The 22,682-nt window shown below is 36.3% G+C and overlaps 1 protein-coding gene and 1 pseudogene across 8 annotated transcripts; one reads left to right on the forward strand and one right to left on the reverse strand.

Annotated features, from left to right (window-relative positions):
• Positions 1-491: 491 nt before the first annotated feature.
• Positions 492-5,027, reverse strand: LOC110787398 (putative disease resistance protein At1g50180; annotated as a pseudogene).
• A 4,791-nt stretch (positions 5,028-9,818) lies between these two features.
• Positions 9,819-21,768, forward strand: LOC110787455 (protein FAR-RED IMPAIRED RESPONSE 1-like). 8 transcript variants are annotated; one of them, XM_056843020.1, is made up of 7 exons: positions 9,820-10,102; positions 10,935-11,018; positions 11,850-11,932; positions 12,975-13,190; positions 13,470-17,194; positions 17,618-19,235; positions 19,443-19,668. In XM_056843020.1, the coding sequence occupies exons 5-7, from the start codon at positions 17,141-17,143 to the stop codon at positions 19,517-19,519; spliced, it is 1,749 nt and encodes a 582-aa protein (XP_056698998.1). In that variant the 5' UTR covers positions 9,820-10,102; positions 10,935-11,018; positions 11,850-11,932; positions 12,975-13,190; positions 13,470-17,140; the 3' UTR covers positions 19,520-19,668. The 8 variants fall into 8 exon arrangements, 6 of the variants coding, with proteins under 6 accessions (XP_056699004.1, XP_056698998.1, XP_056699008.1 ...); XM_056843030.1 differs by having other exon boundaries at positions 14,017-17,194; XM_056843024.1 differs by having other exon boundaries at positions 9,821-10,102; positions 14,178-17,194.
• Positions 21,769-22,682: the final 914 nt, after the last annotated feature.

A 22,682-nucleotide genomic window follows, 5' to 3' on the forward strand; every position in this document is an offset into this window, starting at 1 on the left:
TAGTGGCTCCGATGCTGCAGGAGGGCGGTGCAAGACAAAATTAAAACCCATGGGATGGAGTTCAAAAAGTTGATGTCAAGAATCGTTTGTAAACAATTTCAAAATCAAGTTTTTACCAAGAAACTTGATAGAGGAAGAACTGAAGATGACACAAAAATATTTACAACATTTATAGGGGAATTTATAACTTAGGAAGATAGTACGGAGTAACAAACACTTGGAGGCTAATATGAATCTCAAGTACGGAGTACCTTTTAGAGGCAACTAAGATTTGGATGCCTCGATTTATCTAAAATTTACTCTGTAAATTTAGAGGCAATCACTGCATGTAATGCTAAAAGGTACTTTTAGAGGCCATAAAATGGTAATTGAGTCTAAGTGTTGCCTTAACATACGGATTTTCTTTTCTTGTAAATTGTAATGGTGAAGCCCATGTTCCCATGCATCCAAACATCCATAGAGAGGCAGGGATTGTGTACTGAGGCTCGGGTTCAAAGATGGTACTCCTTGCGCTGTCTCGTGGCCAAATCATCATCATCGTCATCCACACGCGCAACTTTATGGAAAGGACATGTTAAGTAGTTGTCAATACCTTTCACACAAGGTTGGCAAACAACTTCAACTGATGTAGGCAAACTAGCAGGAATCATCCGTAGTGCTTTACATTGATATATGTGCAAGCTGTGAAGTTTAGGCATTGCATTTTCTCCTACTTTCCACACCTCTAAGGTTTCCAAATTACTGAGCCTCAAATCAACAAGCTTTAAGAAATTTCCTTGTGTGAAATCCATACAATTTTCTGAGAATGAGACTGTGTCCAGGGAAAGACTTCTCAGGTTATGGAGCTGCTTGAAGGTCTGCATAGGATTAGCACACCCTAGTTCGCAGTTGTTGATAATTAAAGCCATCAAATTTTCTGGAAATTCAAAGGTTTCAAGCATCATCTTTGTCGTGGATGAATTTGTCCCTGACATTTCCAGAGTACGAAGGCAGCTGCAGTATGACAAAATCGTCGCTTCTTTATTTAGTATAGCACCATGAATCTTAAGGGACAGATGCACAAGCCTATCATTTTTCATGCTCGGGCATTCTTTTATGACCTTAATAGTTTCAATCTTGGGTATATTGTTCTTGATGGAGAGTTTCCTCATCTTATCCAATTTGCACAAATCAGTAACTCGAGATCTACTTGTGTCAAAGTTCTTGAGTATCTCTAAGCTGCTTAAACCTTTGACCTTAAGAAATTTGACCCTCAGTTTTGGAAACCCCTTGACTTTGTAGTCATGTGAAGGAAGATACAAATGTTTTAGCTTTTCCATCTTCCACAACACATTTGGTATACTCATACAACAATTTTCTGGAAGATTTACGCGTAGATCAAGAGTTTGAAGGCACCTTAGGTTGCCTATGGACGATGACAACGTTTTAACTCGAGTTCCCATGATGCTCAAGTACCTCAAAAGAAATAAGTTACCAAGCGTATCAGGAACCTCTTCAATGCCAGTATTTTCAAGATCCAACACACGAAGCAGCTTGAAGTTATTTATCATTGTTTTCAACCAACCTTGATCCTCATATTTAATTGGACCACTGGTAAAGAACATCAAGGATCTAAGGTGTGAAGCCTTGTTAAACAGGAAGGGAAAGCTAGTCTGACCAAAATGAAAGACTGCACGATGTAGATTCCCATCTCTAATTGCTGAATAACTTCCATTACCCATATTCGTATTCGTATTCGTACTCTCTTGACGAACTACGGAGAGGAATTTTTCCTCTTTTGCCTTAGAAATACACATCTTCAACATTAAGTCATGCAGACGACAAGATTTTATCTTTCCTTCTGTCCCTTTTTTAACTTGGACAATACATCTTTGCGCCAACTCCTTCAAGTAACAATTTGCAGTTTCCTCCAAGCTCACAGACTCATCATTTCCAGGAGCAACAATACCTTCAACAATCCACATCCGGTACAACTTCTTGGTCGGTATTTCAAAACCTTCTGGGAAATTTCCCAGATGAAGGAAGCAAGGTTTTAAGTGATAGGGTAAATCTATATAGCTCAATTCCAACACTTTTGCTACTCTATTTTCTACATCATTCTTGCCGTTTAAATATGTCTCAACATTCGTGTTTACACTTTTCCATTCCTTTAGAGTTTTTTTCGGTGCTAGGAGTCCTCCCATTACAACTATAGCCAAAGGCAGACCTTTGCATTTAACAACCATTTGTTTACCCAAATCCTCCTTTTCCTGTAAGAACTTTTCTTCAGGATCTGCACAGGAAGATACAATGAGAACATAATCAGGCATTACAAAAATAAAAATAAAAAACCAAAAACAAAATCAGTTGCATGAAAATTGAAAAAAGATGAGAGGAATGTAATCTTTAATGACAAGGCAAATATATCATATAACCTTGCCAAATGCCAATACCTTGTGCAAAATGCAAAGGTAACCCCTAGTCAAATGTAACTTAGGCAGGAAGGGAATTGAAGCGATCTTTGTTAAAATTGTGCTTTTCTAAGACGGTTTTTTTTCCTTCTGCCAAAGGGATACTCCATAGAATTTCAAGGGACGCGACCAGGAGAGTAGAACAAGAAAAGATCACCAACAATTTTTATTTTTGGTAAGTAACCTTTTCATTTTTTACCAAACTATGTTAATAGTCCATTAGTCCTTCCTGCTTGGACTAACCTTTTAGGAAAACTCTCCTAAGGAAAAAGGACATAAAATCATAAAAGGCATATACAGAGTATACATCACTTGGTGAGTTGTGACTTATGAGCTACCAGACCAGGACTTTTTCTGCTGAATGATTTTCTTACTTCTTACACTTGAATGCTGAAAATTTAATCTATCGGGAAAATTTGGTAGTTCCACAATGCCTCATTTCTTACTAGCATCCTTGGATTTTAGTCAACTTCATGACTAGGATGACATTTAAAGAATAAATGTTCATGTGTTTCAGACTCACTTCCACATATAGTGCACTCTGTAGTGTCTAATGTTTAGCTTGAACAATTTATCAGTTATCACTCTACCCAAAGTAGCCAACCAGATAATGAAGTTGTTTTAGGAATAGACAACCTATTCCAAACACTCTTTTGCCTTGGTAAATTGCAATCTGGTTCCTTGTACTGGTGCGCTACATAGGCGGTAAACTGGTAATAACAAATTGGCCTGGTGCCACAGACGGTGTGTTAGCGTGGGGCTATCCATAAATAGAAGGAGAGAACAAACTGCTTACAAACCAAAAAAATGGCTACATCCTAAAACCAATTGACAATTAGAGGAGTAGTTGCTTACCCCTTACAAGTGGGTTATTTTTTCTCCTCTTTTCCAATGTGTAGACTCAAATATGCACAACAAGGGATACAACAAGAATTTTCATAGTTTAGTGATCTTTCTACATAAAAAAAAAGAGGGGTTGAGGTGGCTTCATCCTAGTAACCTATTGATTCCGAGAGTCATCAGAGAAATTAGTCAGAAGCTATGGGCTCTGGCTCCATAGGGACTTAGGGAGTACAATGGAATGACTGATTTTTGGTCTACACCATATGGAATGCCCAAAATGATGCTATATAGAACAAGAAGATTGATCTCCCAAACTAGTGTAAAATAACAGACTGGGAATTTGTTTGTAATGAAGGATCATGGATTCATGATTATTTTAGCGATTAAACCTTTTGATTTGAAAAATATTTTCATTATGAATCTTAATTTCCTTTAGTTGCAGCTAAATCAACTACATTTGAAAACAAGATTTAACTTTTTTGCCTAGTCTCAAGATCAATTTTTTCATCTTGGCATATTTAGAGAACTTTGGAGTTTTTCGTATCTAAATAAGGGCATTTTTATTTTAGACACAATACATGAAGTTGAATCAAGTTAGTCAAGATTTATTCCATGAAGACATAGGTTCTGAACTAAAATTAGATCTACATCCTTTCAAAAAAAAAAATGATCTACATCATAGTGATAGAAAAGTTTTACGTAGTGGTGATGAGGGTACCTGTTGATGTGCTATATTTGTCAATGGTTGCTTTCTTGCAGAATAGCTGGAAACTCTCCTCGCTTTCTAGACCCTTGGGCTCATGAAGAAGTCATTCAGAATCAATTTGGTAAAGCAGATCAATAGAGCGTGTGGTGATCAACAATTTGCTGCTAGACATACCAGGTTTTGGGAATGCACATTTCAGACAATTCCAAGCATCCAAGTTCCATATATCATCAAGAACAACAAGGCACTTGTTATCTTTTAAGACGTTGTAAAGTTCTCTTTCTAGTTTATCTCCTGCACTTCGGATCTCATTCCTCTTTTTCTCGTCATCATCAGCATAAAGTTCCAGATAAATTTCTCGTATAACATCTCTTGGTTGGAACTTCTGAGAGACATAAACCCAAGCACACTTCTCAAATTCACGCTCTTTTTTTACTGCATGATATACCTTCCTAGCAAGAGTTGTTTTACCACACCCTCCCATCCCACTTATGGCAATCACTTTCGTGTCTTTGTTCATCAGATGGTCAACCAAAACTTTTGTGTCTTTTTTCAGCCCAACTATGTCATCCACCGGAATATCGGAATCAGCATGTCTAAGATCAGCCATTGATGACGGCAAAGAGGTAGGTAGTCATTCTGGTAGCCAACTTTGATATCTTACTCGTTAGAGCATCAATCGCAGAGCCAACTTCATGAGTTGACACAACATCTCCTAGATCACAAGTAGTCCATCTAAGCGGCTTCTCAATCCCATAGTTTTTTCTAGGACCGGAAACTTGGACGAGGTACTTCTCAAGAATGTCTTCGACTTCATATGAAAAATCATTGATTTCAGATATCCATTTGCGAATCATCTCATCATCTCCCTTCCTCATATCCGCATTTTTTAGGAAGCATTGAATCCAATCAAGTTCATGTTGGAGCCCCTCAACCTTATCTTTTACAGCATATAAATACTTTGCTTCTTCCACCATCCATTTCCCAAGCTGTAGACCAGCTGATTTGAGCAAGGCTGTCGCCTCCATTTCAACTTCTCAAGCTGCTTGTTTTTTATGTTAAGTTTATGCCTGGTCTATCTATCTCTTGGAAGTTCTGTGTGGGTAGTGCACTAGTGGAAAAAACCCCTATTGTAGCCCCCTTGTTGAGGGGGGCATACATAAGCGCGCCTCAATAACCACTTGGTCAACGCGGGTCAAACATTTTAATAACAGGTTGAGGGGGGCTTTTCGGGTGTTCGCTTCTATAGAAGTTGTTGAAGGGGGCTTTTAATTGCCCCCCTCAATAGACACTAGCTAAAGGGGCGGGCTTATGTTTGTTCGCTTCAACAGGGCTTCACAAGATTTAAAACAATTAAAACATAATTTTCTCACCCTAAACCTTCTATTCCAACGCAAACGCATCTGAAGGAGTTCGAGTTCGCTGCTCTCCTCACCGCGCGGCTCCACCACCACCATCATCACCACCACCTTCCTCACCGCGCGGCTCCACCACCACCTAAAGGCGAGTTTCCCCCGACCGTCGTCTTTCCTACCACCGCGCGACTCTGTTTCACACAATCTGTCAAGGTTAGTTTATATTCGATTCAGTTTCTAAGACCATGAATTCCAGTATTTACTGCTTGAGTGCGACCTACAAATTGGGGTTTTGGCCGAGTCTAATGGAAAGAAGTTGAAGTTGAAATGATGATGAGTATATATATCTTAGGTCTATGTTGTTTTTTCAATCTTCTTTTTGTAGATTTGGGTTCTCATGTTTCTTAGATCTGAACCTGATGTTCATTGAATATTCGCATTTTGCTAATTGGTTAACGCTGTGTATTTTTGTTTATGAATATAAGCGATGGAGCTTATTAATTTTGTACTATGCTTTGCCCTAATTTCACTGTGTGTAAACACTGAGGAACAGGTAGTTTCTGGTATTATATTAGAGTACTATATTACTCTTGAAGCAACTGATGGTGACAACTGACATGAAGGGAAAGTGTGGCTGATGAACTCTACCGAAGTGCAGGACTTCAAGTTTGTGTGTGATGCTGATGTCCTGGAAGAGGGTTTTAGCAGCTAGGTATACACCAATACTACCACGTTTTCCCCTTGACCTCTGCGGTTTAGAATTTACTCTGCACTTTCTCTTGTCTCGTATTTTGGAATTATGCTTCATTAATTTCTGAAAATGTTATCAAATCTTTCGATTAAGTGTTTCCAAGAGAAATTTGATGCACGGTCAACATCCAGATAAAAAAAAATACAACCTTTTTGAACTTTTGAATTCGTTCCCATTTTGCAAATTGGACCGCCTTTTATGTACAAAATTTATCTAATTTGTTGTTCAATGTCTCACATTTTATTGCGATTTTTGACATATTGTCCTGATGATTAACTTTCAAATTTGGTTGTGTTTTGGCCTTCTAAATTTCGTTTAGATGCAAAATATGGTAGTGTTTGATTGGTAAACTTTTAATTCTCAGGTGATTTACGTGATTATGATCATAATGAGGGAATTTGGCATGAACATGGCGTATGGACCGTGCATTGGTTGTAAATTAGGATTAAATCCTCCTAAGGAGGTTGAAAACCTTTTAATTCAGACAAGGTTCACTCTGAGTCGTTATAGGATGGCCGTTTTTATCGTTGTGAGACTGCTGTAATGGTTGATGTCATCTGAATCCACATTTTCGACAGATAAGTTTTAGAGGTAGATGATGATCCTGCTCTTAAAATAATTGTGCAGTTCTCAGTGATATTAATCACTGGTTTTAAGCTTGAATATACAGCTTTTGATCATTGGTTCTGTATTCCTGAATGCCCGAAGACTGTCAAAACAACAATAGCCTGTAATTTTTGATGAAATTGATTATATTTGTCTTGTTATCGCGGCTTGCTAATAGCATCTGATACCTTCATTGAAATATTCATTTCTGAAATGTTTTAGTGGCAGGAGTGGAGTAAAGAACACTCCAAATTTAACAAATGCTAGTTTTGCATTCCTTTTATGCAGAATATGGAAACTGGAAGATGAGCTAGTTCCATATCACATTCTTTTATGTTTTGGAACTATTTATGAATACAAGTGATGGACCGATGGAATGTTTTATTTTTGCAGAATGATTTGTTCGAAGTTCACACTGTTGAAAATGGTTACTGCTACGATATATCGAGTACTATGTTACTCTTGAGGTAACTGTTGGTGACAAATCTGAGAACTGAGATGGAGGAGGTCTATGAAGCGAAAGTGTGGATGATGAACTCCATGGAATTCAAGTATGTAGGTGGTGATGATGCCCTGGAAGAGCTGCAGAGGTGTTTTAGCAGCTAGGTATGTACTTCCATGACCCATCCGACTATGACTTGAATCTTAGTCTGTGGTTTAGAATATGCTCTGAGTCTGGTGGTTTTTTCCAACTCCACTGTTAAACATGGAGTATTATAGATATTGTTCCACAGAGTAATAGCCATAAATATACAGAGTATGGTTTAGATTAAGGAAGTACAGTAAAGAACAGAATGTTCAGTAGTTGATTACCGCAACCTCTAACTTGCTAATTGTTCAATCACGGATCACTCGTCTTGTCAAAGTATCTGTATTTTTTTGTGGTAATTTCTCAGTGCAATTCAAATCTGTCTTTGTTACACTCGATCTCTATGATCTGAGGCATTTTTTCGAAATCCGAGACTGGTATATTTCTGTGCCCGAAACCATTCAAAAACACAAAACTTTTTTTGTGTTAAACTGGTCATCATTAACTAGCAGAAAAAAATACTAGTGTTCGCTACAAAAGATTGTGGGATCTACGGGTTGGCGGTATAGCCAATCGTAGTTAAACTCACAGGCTCCAGGATTCTATTTCTATTTTAAAGAAAATACTGCACTTAGAACTAAAGAAACTAAGGACTCATTTGATTCTTATTACATGACTAATATGCATTATTTTAACTTTCTAAAACTCATTTGAATCTATTTATGCACATTTAAGGCTCATTAGGTCGTTACAGGTCATGTTTAGAGCTAAAATGACATTTCCGCTCTCAACTTTGAACTAAAGAACCTAAGGACTCATTTGATTCTTATTACAGGATTAATATGCATTAGATATGTCTAAATTAGAGTTGTTCCACCAACTAATCTTGGTTTGACAGGCATCAGCTTTCCCGGACACTAGCTTGAATGCTCACAGAGCAATTAGAAGTACATGTTTAGTTGCATGGTTTTCAACAACTTAATTATCTCTATAGTCTGCAACTATATCTTTTAATTTTATGCTTCAGTGGAATGTAAAGATAATATCGTGAGTGTAAACTTTGGTACTCATATATATTCTCCTTCCAATTTCAGGGATCAAGTCGATTGGAATAAAGTCAACACGGCCTTAATTAAGGTTTGTAATGCATGATCTAAAGGGGCCTAAGTGGTTGGATTAGAGAAATTTGTTAGATTAGCTCTCTAGCCTTTTGTCTTTAGTTGTTAATATTAGTTGTAATTTGTTAGACTAGAGAGGTGTTTAAAAATTGTAAACGTACGTACTATATATACGCTTTGCTCTGTTGGGTTAATGTAAAAGAAGTTAATGTAATGATTTATTATATTTATCAAAGATAAGCAGATTCGTATCTTTGCTATTTTGGTGTTGATTGGTGTACAGGTTTCAATACTCAATGGAGTATATATCTAGATTTGGTTATTGCCACCTATTTTATATTTTAAAAGAATTTGAAAATAAAATTAATGTTGTTGAAGGGGGCTTTTAATGTACGCCTCAACAACATATGAATTTATGGCGCCAATGTACAGGTATTGGCGCAAAAATACAGGTCTGTTGTGGGGGGCATTTAAGAAGTGAGCCTCAACAGAGGTGTCTGTTGAGGCGGGCTTTTGGTAATGCCCCCCACAACAGGTCCTTTTTTTTCCTTTGGATTTGGGCTGTTGAGGGGGGCTTTTGAAAGCCCCCCACAACAGATGAGCTGTTGAGGCGAACAAAGCCCGCCTCAATAGCTCACTGAGCTGTTGAAGCCCCGTCTGTCGAAGCGGGCCTTGTTCGCCTCAATAGGCCCAAAATGCCCCCCCTCAACAGGTATTTTTTCTACTAGTGGTGGCTTTGTGGGTTTCTTGTCTTGATTAATCAATGTATATTGAATAATGTTTTTGTTATTAAATACGAAGGTAACAAGTACCATCGTATATTTATTTTAATATACGATCAGTATGAGATGGTCAATGATCTCATGCAAAAACTATGCAAATTGCCAGTTCATCCCCACACCCAATACTGCCTATGATACACAAATCATGTCAGGTTAATACCCTAACCCCTAAACCCTAAACCCCTAAACCCTAACACTAGTAGAAAAAATATCATTTGCAACCCATCATTTACAAATCATCTAATGAACAGAAGTTGCAAAATATCCTTGGTCAATGCGGGTCAGACTTTAAATGAGTTATTATTAGCGTTTGCTTACCATCGAACGCTACGAGAAATAGAGAAAATAAATAAAAAATTAATCGCAGCTTGGAGCCTTGGACCATGTCTCTACGCGCTGCAATCGGAGGTTGTTTTTTCGGATATCAGATATGTGTGGCAACACACATATCAGCTAAAAGACAAATAGCTAAAAGACAAAAAAGAAAGTACCATTTATGTTAAAAAAGTACCATTCTGTAAAAAAAAAGTACCATTCAGTTAAAAAAAGTACCATTTTTATTTAAAAAAGTACCATTTAATTTCTTTTTTATCATTTTTCTTATTTTGTCTCTTACTATGATATGCATTTGCCCACACATATCTGATATCCGAAAATACTTCCTCCTGCAATCGTGCTATAGTCGCAACTCACACACTCGCGCGTTGTAATCCATTTTCAGATCTGAAAAAACAAGCCCTTGAACTCTCCGTCAATTTCACAATTCTCTCTCAAACCCTAGGTAGAGTTCTTCTTCCTCCCTCCCTGAATCTCTCCAAATCTTTAATGGATTCATCTTCTTCGATTTCGTGTCTAAGTCTTTCCACCCCGGTCATAGAGAGAGAAACATAAGGCGGAAGAGAAAGAAAGACGGCGACCTTTTGCTATGGCTCAATGTTCCTACCATTTCTTCGCCCATTGCGGTAGGGATTCGACGCCTAAAATCTTTGTTTTTCTTCGATTTTTATTTATTTATTTTGTTTCGTTGATTTTGTTTGTTTTTAGGGTTGATTTGTTGTTCTTCCTTTGACTTGATGTAAAATTTTGGGGTTTAATCGATTGAGCTATTAACTTAGATCATTTAGGGTTAATTTTTAGGTTTTTGAAGTTATATCGGTTGATTTTAGGGCCAAATTGTGTCTGGTTATTTGGAATTCACACAAGTCGTATTTGTTTGATTTTCGTATATTCGAATCACATGCGATGAGATTTTCTTTGACCTGTGCAATTTGATGGTTTCATGTCTGTAATTTCTCTACTCTTTCTCTCAATTTTGATAATTCATCTCGTAATTATGTTCATTGTTTTGTTTCTCTTTCTGGGTATGCGTAATTTTGTCCCAAACAATTCCAAATTTGTGGCTAATTCTTTCATGGGCCTGTAATTTGATACCCATCTTTATTAAATTTTGATACCCAGAAAATTAAAAAAATTGGGAAAAGGGTTTTGGAGTAAATTTTTGTGGATTAGTGAAGTTAAATTAAGTGGGTGATAGTTTATTCATTCGTGCTCATGCCTTGTTTTCGGAAGAAAGGCTGGAATGGAATGTTTTCGTGTCTTCAAAAATGATGTTGAGACAGAACGTCCTGTAAGAAGTTTAAATTCTTCTCCTTATGCATTTCGGTTTTCCTGGCTGCTTGTGTTGTTAACTTTCATAACTTGCCATTATGCCGCAACTTAATTTCAGCTTGAACTTTCCCATAACGGCTCTGATATCATCATAATATAATTATTGACCTTTGATTTTCTGTGCAGAGAACAAAGGATCTTGATACAGTTGACTTGCTTGATCAATTACCAACATTACAACAACTTCTTTACAGGGTTCTTGGTTGCCAGGTATGATTGTCTTGTTCTTGTAAGCTAATAATGAATCCTTGTTACGTGTATGCACTTTTATATTTTTTTTTACATAAGAATAAATTGGGTGAAAGGTGCTTTCTTTTAATCTTCTATGAAATTCTCTTCATTGACTTCATTTTCACTATTTTACTCATCCTGGAATCTGTTATCTGGTTTCCTAATTCGAGTGTAGTTTTGTTTCCTTTCTGTTACTACCATTTTAAAAAAAAAGTTCACAGAAACCAGAATTGACAGTCAAGTTTGATGGCATCTGTTTTAGTGTACTTGATAAAGCTTGCACTCATTTATCGTTTTCTGTTCTCTTGTCTATTAGTTAATCCTTCCCTGGTGGATTTGGTTCTATTACGTCTTCCCTGTAGCATAATGGTATGACTCTTTCTATGAAAATAGTATAGTATCAAAACAGAGCTGTAGTATAATGGTATTACTCTTTTTATATTTACGCCAGCCCTGTATCGATGCTATAGTATCATAATGGTATGACTCTTTCTATGAAAATAGTCACACATCTAAGATATGGTAGAAATATGTTACCCCGAATCAGTTTAAGCAATCCAACTATTATAGAGGGTCTTCTAAGGGTTTTGATAATGGTATATTTGTTTCGCTATATAGATTTCAAATTAATTCTCTTTTAGTGGTAGTTTAGAAGAGACGTCCGTTCCCATAGAAATGTGTGTTATGCTGATATGATAATCTTCCATTCTATTTGAGCACAAACCAAAGGCATCACTCTTTCTCTTCAAGTCTTTCCCGTATTACACTCTAACCGCCTTTTTCCTTTCCCCCTTTCTTTATGGATTTCAGGATTTAGTCTTCACACTAGTAGAGAAAACGTCATTTGCAACTTATCTAGTTCCCATGAGCTGCATTGAAGTGTTTAAACTCTGGTAAGTGGTTGCTATAGAAATAGTTGTTGGCAGCTGTGAGGTTGTTGATGCTCCCATTATTGCCTTGCTGAGTTACTGGGATTTTGTTTGTTTGTGCCAACCAGTTCATGAACACAAATATGAATTTATTTGATTATTATATGAGAGGCAACACCACTGGCGACTAATAGTGAAAACGAATTTTTCTTGGCATACAAGATGCTTCTATGTTATTGTCATGAGTCAAGACTTCGATTAGAAGATCGTTATTTGTACTTGTTTTACTGTATATGTTAATGATCAGAAATGGACCACTGCAACTTATCTAGTTCAAACTTATGAAATAGAGATGGAATCATTTAATCTGCACACTACTTTTTAGTTAAAGGTTCTTTTTGCGATAACTTAATTCATACAGGGTTTTATCGATTAATTTGATGTTTGTAGTTGGTAGTATATATTGTCATTATAGTTGTTGTTTGTATAGGTGTTAGTCTTTATTTGGGTTTATATACTAATTGTGATGGAATTATATGTTCAATCTAATAATCTTGTGCTTGTGAGATACGGAGGGACAGAACATTTGATTTGTTATAAACTGGTTTGATCAAATAGTGCTTGAAGCCTAGCGCTGAGCTGAAAATTGATATCTGGGCATAGTGTGTCGTGACAATAATTTTGTGATTTGGCTGTGTATATATTTCCTTGAATAATTAACTATCTTGATTTCGTATAATAGTTCATTTTATTTTGACTTTTGGGTACTAGTTGGAAGTAAATCTTGTACTCGAAAGACTGGTTTTTATTCTTCGGACATATATAATAATGTTTCTAAATAATTCTTATTATCTTAATAGGTTTAAGTGCCAACATGGGTTTATGGATTAAAGAATTAAAGATATGAATGATCAACAGGATAGTTCCCTTACTTACTAGTACTAATATACATTTTGTGAGAGAAAAACGGAGAAACTGCCACAGTTATTATGGTAGTTATTTTATGATTTGTATTATGTATTATATTAAGTACTTAAGGGCTAAATTATGCTGTATTCTTTTGCAGATGACGGCACATCGTGCTTTTCAATTCTGCAAGCAATACAAACGTACCACAGAATTTCGTCGACTCTGTGAAATAATCAGGAACCATTTGTCAAATCTGAACAAATACAAGGACCAGCATGACAGGCCTGATCTGACAGCTCCAGAAAGCTTGCAATTGTATCTCGACACGAGGTCTGAGCAACTAAAGATTGCCACTGAACTTGAACTTTGGCAGGTAAGACAATGTCCAAGCAATTTTCTATTGCAAAAAAGTTTTGTAGCTACCAATCTCTTTGAATTATATGCCTCCTTTCTGATTCACGATTTCATGTGGACATGTGGTTAATGTTAAACATGCTGGTCCCTTTAAAGCCTTGATGTGAATTTAGAGGTTTTAAAAAAATCATGTTGGCTTCTGTACAGCATTATTTTTACATAAAAACAAAACTTTTGCAATTTTGACTCATGTTTGGTGGTTTTACAAATTCATGAATGTCATTGCCTTGTTTTCCAGATCAGTAATTAATGATTTCTGGTATCATCAACATTAGACCACTGCCCCTGTTGGGGCTGGTACCAAGGGTTAGGCAACAGAGGTTCAGATGTATGCAAGAATGCAACTTTAGCCCTGCCATAATGGAGAAATTTGTTTTTATTAGGTCATTGAGCGAATTAGAACTACAATTTTCCACTTCTCACTGAACAAGAAGTGCATACAGTGTCAAGAATGCAACTTTTTGATTTTTCTGTTGTGGAAAATATTTCTGTAGATGCTGTCAAACATAAGTTTTGCTCTTGCCTTGGAAAAGCTAGCAACTCTTAGATTGCTACAACAGGTGCAATATTTTGCTCTTTTTGCATCTCTACCAAGTGTATTTTGTTAGTGTACCTTGGTACACTGTGCCATAGCTGCCTTCAGTGTCATCTTTCAGGATGTTCAAAGCTACTGTTTTCTTGAGTCAAGGGCGTCTAAGTCTTCAAACATTCAGATTGATTGATGGTCTTTTGCGTCGGTTAAGATTGTGGTATCTAGGATCTTGAATATATATTGATGTCACCAGGTAAAGTAGTTTGACCAATGATGATGTTTGATGCAAGATCTTGAATCTGATACCGTGAGAAATCACCTTGCATCATTTGCTGAATCTATGATACCGTAAGTGTTTATTTTCTGAAAATACTTCTCGATGTTTGCTGGTTGGTGTTATCTACTTCATTTCAGGATAAGTTGACAAAGCAAGCATTGATGGAGTTTGCTCTCAACGAGCAGCTGAGGGAGAAACAAGAAATGGAGAAAAAACTACAGAGGTTGAGCAAGAGAGAGCTAAGGGAGAGGAGGCAGCTCCATTAATTGAATCTTTTACGGTGTTCTTTGTTTGGATTCTTTTGGTAATAAATTTTGCTAATGGATTATATTGGAGTGATTTTTTTAAAAAAATAAACGTACTATTTGAAATCTCTTTTTGCAGCGCCTACGTAGATTTTTTACAGCGCGTCTGAATCACCGTTCATTTCATTGCAGCCATCACAATTGGCCTCTTTTACGCGCGCTGTAAATGATATTTTTTCTACTAGTGTAAACCCTAAACCCTAAAACCCTAAAACCCTAAAACCCTAAACCCTAAACCCTAAACCCTAAAACCCTAAACCCTAAACCTTAAACCTAAACCCTAAAACCCTAAAACCCTAAACCCTAAACCCTAAACCCTAAACCCTAAACCCTAAACCCTAAACCCTAAACCCTAAAACCCTAAACCCTAAACCCTAAACCAAACCCTAGAACCCTAAACCCTAAACCCTAAACCCCTAAACCCTAACCCCTAAACCGTAAACCCTAACCCCTAAACCGTAAACCCTTAACCCTAAAACCATAAACCCTAAAACCCCAAAACCCTAAAACCCTAAACCCTAAACCCTAAACCCTGAACCCTAAACCCTGAACCCTAAAACAGGTTAATAAAGACATGAAATTTTTTGCTGTCAACTTTTTTATTTAATAATATTTTTATGATTATCTCTTTGGATTGATTATGGATATGAAAAAATAAAGTAATACTCCCTCTGTATTTATTTAAGGGACACACTTGCTTTTTCCGGCCGTATTTATTTAAGAGATACACTTGCCATTTTTAGTAACTTATCAAACCGACCATCTAATTAAATAATATATCTACACCCCATCCCCTCTCCCATCCCCTAAAATGACATGGTCTCCAATTGTTTTACTTATTAAAATATCTATCAAACCCCATTTGTTTTATTACTCCGTACTTTATTTCATTCAATTTTTTTCTTAATACCCGTGCCCAACCATGAATCTCTTAAATAAATACGGAGGGAGTAGTAAAAAAATTAATATAAAATATTTTTTAAATAAAAATAGTACTTTTTTTATAAAGAAAATGACACTTTTTTTAAGAAATAATAATTTCTTTAAAAATAATGGTATTTCTCTCTCTACTTTGTAATTTCTCTCTCTATTGCCGTCTTCTTCTCTCTCTGCTTTTTTCTTCCTCTCTCTCTTCTTTATTTTCTCTTTCTCTTCTTTTTTTTGTCTTGATTGTCTTATTTCTTTTATTCTTTTTGTCATTTTCCTCTTGTCTGTTTTTCTACTTTGTCTTGTGGTTGGTGTTTCTCCCTCCGTATTTATTCAAGGGAAACACTTGTCTTTTTCGATCGTATTTATTAAGATATCCACTTGTCATTTTTAGTAACTTATCAACCCCACTATTTAATTAAATAATCTATCTAATATATCATATGTCCTATCACCTTATTAAACAAATAATTTCATAACTACTTACCCTCCACCCTCAAAAATTACATGGTCTCCACTTGTTTTACTTATTAAAATATCTACCCAACCCCACTTGTTTTATTATTTTATTTCATTAAATTATTATTCTTAGTATCTGTGCCCGGCCAAGTGTATCTATTAAATAAATACGGAGGGAGTGTAATTTGTTCTCCCTCTGGGAAAAGGCTACATGTCCATCTAGTGTACAAGATTTTCTTGTACATCACCATTAATTTGTTGACACATCATCAAACCCACTAACAAATGAGAATGAAAGTCAATAAATATGCCATTTCAACCAATAGAAAAGCATGATTTACAAGATGTCTTGTACACTAGGTGTACATGTAGACATGTAGTAGGATCTCTCCCTCTGTCCCAGAATACTCGCACCGGTTCAAGTGGACACGCTTGCCAATGCACAACTTTGACCACCAATATCTTTAACTACATATTATAAAAACTTATGAAATATTAATATTTTGAAAATATATGTTAAGATGAAGCGTACAATATATTATATGCTAACTTTTGTTTTTATATACTAGAAATAAAATATGGACAAAATGAATTATGTGAATAGTGCAAAAATTTAAACCGGTACGAATATTCCAGGACGGAGGGAGTATACATAACAGAATGCCGTTGCGTCGAGCTCGAGTAATACGTAATACGAAGTATTAGATTTATTAATACTTCGTATTCTGGAAATAAGGAGGTACCATGACGTGTTGGTCCACGTGCTATGGTCGCGTAACTTGTGCTCCAATGGGTTGTGTTTTGAAGAGAGTTTCTGAATCTATAATTATTATAGATTGCAAAACCTATAATGGCAATAAATAATGGTATATATTCATATGGTACAATTGTGGGGCTACTAAACTGAGAAAATAAAAGCAAAATGGTATATTACTTGGCGCCAACTGAAATGCTAGAGAGAGAGTGAAATTTTTACCAATTGCGCCAAAGTTCCGTGAAATTTTGTTGGCGGCAAAACCAAAGGTTCCCACTTCCTCTTTCATTTGTTAGTTCTTCATTTTAGCAGTTCTTCTTGTTCCTACCTCCAAAAATTTGTTTCTCTTAATTTCCGCGATCCAAAAAAAATTATTACAAATTAAATCTTCTATACTCCAAATTAAAACAATTACAAATGAATTTGCTCCAAATAAAAACCATTTATTAATTCTACGAAATTATTTTGTCCAAAATCTTGAAATAGTTCTTCATTTGCAAATGGGCACTGAAATAGTTCTTCATTCGCAAATGGGTACTTAAAGGGCATCCAGATCCGGTTCAGTTTCCGTTATTCCTATTAATTTAAATCCAGAGCTGGGTTGGGTTTGGACACTTAAAGGGCATCAGATCCGGTTCAGTTGGCAATAAAAACTATGGAGGGAAGCAGGACAGTGGAGGAAAGAAGGAGAAGATTACAACTAGACGAGGTAAATTTGCAATAATTTGAAAGATTTTCATCTTCCTAGAATTGTAAGTTTGAATCATTTTAGGAATTTAATAATTAGGGTTATGGTTAATAAATTTATTGATATGATTTGCTTTGGAACATAATCAGATTAGGAACACAATGAAATTAGGAACTGAAATGAAATAGTTTTAAATCATAATGATGTATTGATATTCTATACGATTGAATTATGATGAATGAACGATTTTATTAATGAGTGATTATACGATTAATGATTTATTATTACTGATTAAACGATGTTTGATACATTATACATTATTATTATCGAGTTAGGATGTTATTGTTACTGTACCAAACTATATACATTTATGGAATATATATGGTTTAGTACTTCTGTTGTTTATTATGTTTAGTCAGTAAGTAAGTTGTGTTGGTAATGAAGGTTGTTGATAATCAACTGGATGAAGATTCTTTAGATGAGCATTGGGATTTACTTGGTGATGAGGATGAGGGTGATGAGGGTGAGGGTGATGAGAGTGATGAGGGTGATGGTCATGAGGTTGATGAGGATGTTGATGAAGATGTTGATGATGGGGTTGAAGATGGTAATGATTACGAAGTAATTGATGATTATGATGAGGAACTGGATGCAGGTGATGAATTGGATGAAGAAGTATTTGTGGCAAATGATGATGACCTTAATGAGGATACGGAGTTGGATGAGGTTGTTGGAGATTTAGGTAATGTGGAAGGTGGAGAAGGAAGAAGTTCTGCAGTTTATAGTACCCCTATTAAGAAGACAAAAGGTACAAATGGTCCGGTCATGGCGATCCTTGTTGTTGGTATGAGTTTTAGTAGTTGGGAAGTTATGAATAACTATTATCGTTTGTATGGGGAGCAACAAGGATTTGGTGTAGTTTGTGTTGGTGGAAGTATATCTAGCAAAGAAAGGAAAGAAAGTGGCAAAGAAAGTGGGAAATCAAAATCCCTTAAGAGCTATGTATGGAGATGTGAATGTTATGGGAGAACCACTTACCGGCGCGTGATTAATGGGAAAAAAGTGACTTGTTTTGAAGAACCAATGGTTAAGAAGAAGTCGAAAAAGTGTAATTGCCCTGTGATGTTGTATGGTTCTCGTACCAGTGAGAATAACTGTGTTGTGAAGACTGTTGTAAACGAACACATGAACCATAACCCTACGCCAAGCAAGTCTAATCATATTTCGATGTATAGGGTGAAAAAAATTACAGATGTCTTATTGAAAAATATGGAAAATGATCATGATTCAGGGACGCCCGTTGCACAGATTTTCAACAACTTAGCAGGAAGAAGGAATGGGGTTGAGAATATAGGATTTTCGAAGAAAGATATTCATAATGTTTTGAATAAGAGGATGACACTGAGGCTTAGGGATGGTGATGCTGCAGCAATGATCAACTACTTAGATAAAATGACCAAGGATAACCAAAACTTTTTCCATCTGCACCGGTTAGATAAAGGAGGAAAGTTGCAGGACGTAATGTGGGTGGATGCTCGTAGCAGAGCGGCGTATCAGTATTTTGGTGATGTTGTATGTTTTGACTCGACCTACTTGACAAACAAGTATGAGTTGCCGTTCTCGAATTTTGTGGGGGTAAATCATCATGGGCAAACTATATTGTTAGGATGTGCGTTATTGTCCCATGAAAATGCAGAGACTTTTGTGTGGTTGTTTAGGGCTTGGTTGTCATGTATGGGAGGAAAAGCTCCAGCCGCAATAATGACTGACCAAGATGCAGCAATGAGGAAGGCAATTCGAATAGTGATGCCAATGCCACATACCCGACATCGGTGGTGCATGTGGCACATTATGCAGAAGTTCAGCCGGAAACTTGGTTCTCTTACAGATTATCCCCAAATTAAAGTGGCGTTACCGAATGTAATCTACAACAGTTTATCACCAGAAGAGTTCGAGGAAGGTTGGGCTGAAGCAATTAAAAAATATAAGCTGGAGGTATGTGTTGATGACACAAACAAGGACACAAACAAGGACACAAAGCAAAGCTCTAAGTGGCTTCAAGGTATGTGTTGATATTATCAGTTTCAGTGATTCTCTGCTAATCCGTTTGGTATAATTACTTTATATATTTGGTACTTATTTAATCAATGAATCATACCATAGGTAGTAACAGTAGTTTAATTGAATAAGTAGTTTAATTTCCTGGAGGACACAAAATTGTTCATAGTGTATGTTAAATTGAATATATTTCATAATTTGTAAATGGCAGTTCTGTACAAGCAGAGAGATATGTGGATACCGGCGTATGTCAAACATATATTTTGGGCAGGGATGCAGACGACTTAGCGGGTTGAAAGCATAAATAGTTTTTTCGACGGGTACCTGAAGAAGAACACGAGATTGTATCAGTTTGCTCCTAGATATTGCAAGGCCATGGAGAGTAGGGCGAATGATGAAAGAGCTGCGGATGTGAATTGTAGCCGTTTTACAAGGCCTTTGGTTGGGGAGTTTGCGTATGAGAGAAAATGTCAGAAAGTATATACGGATGCGAAGTTTGTTGAAGTTCAGGTCCAGTGCACGCGGGTATGTTATGTGACCCCTGTTAGTAAAAAAGACATTTCTGATGTAGAGGTAGAGCATACCGTATCCGATAGAGTGTGGATATGGTCGAAGTTTTTAAAAAAGGAAATATCTTTGGGTGGCCCTAAGCGTACTTATGTGGTATTGTTCAACAAAGAAACCTTATTTGGGAAGTGTGACTGTAAATACTTTGAGTGCCACGGCATTGTTTGTAGGCATATAATAAAAGTGTTAGACATGGAGAATGTGGTAACAGTTCCTGCATCATACATTATGGATCGATGGAGGAAAGATATTCAACGTAAGCACACCCTTGTGAAGGTAGCTTATCATGATCCTGAGGAAACAAAGGAAATTAATCGGTATGACAAAATTATGAATGCAGTAGAACCTGCTGCTTTACTTGGGTCACAGAATGAGCAAAAACTTGATATAATGCTTGAGATGGTTCGGGCTGCTATGTTACGGATGGATGTAAGTGACGTAGTGACAGCAGAAGTGGCCGATAATAAAGGCGGTGCAGCATCCGTCCTTAACAGAAGGGGCAGTGACGGACCACCAACGCCTAGGTCGGTTAATAAACCGCCTAATAGTTCTGGAGAAAAAAGCCCTTGTCTGTCACCACCCATTCTTGCCAAAGATCCTGTTCCGCGAGGTGGGGTAAAGGCTCATAGGCCTCGTGAGAAACGTTTTATCCCTCCTGGTGAGAATACAAAGCCAGCTAAAAAGCAAGTACGGAAAAACAAGAAAGGCGTGGCTGAAGATGCTCCTCCTGAACAACCTGCTACTAATCTTCCTGTACCTTTTAAACAACCTATGGATCCGGTAGCTATAAATCCTGATTACACCGGGCACCAAGGAATAAAGTACGGTAACGCACAGAACAACTTCCATCCCGGCTGGCCAAATCAATTTGTAAGTTCCTGACTGCGCAACATATTGTTCTATGATTATTTGTTGTTTGTTGTTTGTAAGTGATATTGTGTTGTCTCCTCCCCAACAGCAGGTAATGGCTGGGTATAATACGGTGAATGTAGTGGATCCGCAACATCAAGTTGGAGGAAACAATGTCCGTGCTTGTGTAGGTCAGATGAGTGGGACTCTTATATATCCGCAACACAACTACAACAATGGAGCACCCATGCAAAACTATCAGGTGATTTTATTGATCATGTATTATGCAGTATTATGAACTACTTCACGTTTTTTGGTCAATGACTTAATGCTCTGATTCAGGCATCTGCTACTAGAGTAGGAGGTGGTGTTGCTACAAATTTGTTTCCACAGTCTCAAGTTCGCATGTCTGTCGGTGGGATTCGTATGTCCCAAGATGGGGATGGTTTGATAGGGTCTCAAGATCCATGTGTTATGCCCCTGTCACAAAACATGAGTGGAGTTCAAATGTCCCAAATATCTTCAAATGTAGGTGGTGTTCATATGTCACAAAACCTAAGCGGACAGGGAATTTTTCATATGTCACAAAACCAAAGTGGAACTCAAATGTCCCAAAACGCAGGCAACATTAGGTACTTCACCGGCAACGTAGGTGGAACCTTTGAAGGATCCGGAAATCATTTTATATAGGGAGGCAATGGTAACCACAATTTTCAAGGTACTCCAGGTTTTCAAGGTGACGGTAGTGACAGAAACTATCAACGCACAGATAAATATCAATGCTTTGCTGGAAATAATAGCAACCAGGTTCAACGCAACGGAAATCATACATTTCATGGAAGTCGTACTCCTATATTCACACAAGACCTATTGAGTTGTCATGACTTGACGAAGAACTAATACAAATAAGACTCAAATTCAGAAGTCCTCTCAGAAGTCCTGTTATACCTTAATAAACGTTGTAGTTGAGTCGTCTAATATTTGTGATTATGTACCATTCTGTATGAATATGTAAGTTTAATTGTTGTTTTGTTTACGTGTGTAACTGTACCATTCTGTATGAATATTGTACGTTTAGATAAATGTATGTGAGACTAGCTACCTGATTTTTTTACTCAACACGATTTCGACTGATTGATTAAAGTAAAATTAGCAAGTACAATGCAAGTGGATGAGGGTAAAAATAGTCAATGTTCAAGGGAAAAGATGAGGGTAAAATAGTCAATGTACAACGAATTTTTTTCCAAAAAAGGAAATGGTGCAGTGTTTGTATATATCGTGTTAACCATGTATTAATACGTTGATGTTGTTTATATAAAACAACTAGATTTTAACCCGTGCGATGCACGGATTATATTAAATTGTTATGTTTAAATAAAAATCCTATGTATATACCACTTTTATATATTAGATTAGATTAGTTTTTGATTTTGCATTGAATTTTAATTTAGATATTTTTGTTATTATTATGGAAGTGTCTGTTTTTGGATGAAATTGTATATGCGTAATATTAATAAATAATTAATAAAAAATATCTACGTGAATGTTAATCATTTCTTTACGTGGCACTCGACTTTTTTAATTCAAAATATTTTGAATCTTATTTTTCATTGGCCGAAACCATCAGATTTTTCTATGTGGCGCTCTAATATTGGATTAATGTTTGATTTTAAATTGAATTTTATTTATTTTATTTTAGATTATTGTTTGATTTTGGATGAAGTTTATTTTAGAGTTATTGTTTAATTATTAGAGTGTTTGATTTTTGATGTGAAATTTCATAAATTTTTTTTTTTACATCTAAAATGAAATTTCATACAAAATCAAAATTTTATTTTTAATTCGAAGTATATAAAATTGGTATATACATAACAATTTAATAGAATCCATATATCGCACGGGCTAAAATCTAGTTAGAAATATAATAAGATGGTAAGAGAGTTATTTTTCAAACTCGAGGTCTAGGGAAACCACCAAACATTGTTGTATGATTTTTAGTTGTCAACAATATCGCATAACCTTGCCTAACAGATCA

This window comes from Spinacia oleracea, chromosome 1 (assembly GCF_020520425.1).
Source record: "Spinacia oleracea cultivar Varoflay chromosome 1, BTI_SOV_V1, whole genome shotgun sequence".
In the NCBI taxonomy this organism is placed as follows: Eukaryota; Viridiplantae; Streptophyta; class Magnoliopsida; order Caryophyllales; family Amaranthaceae; genus Spinacia; species Spinacia oleracea.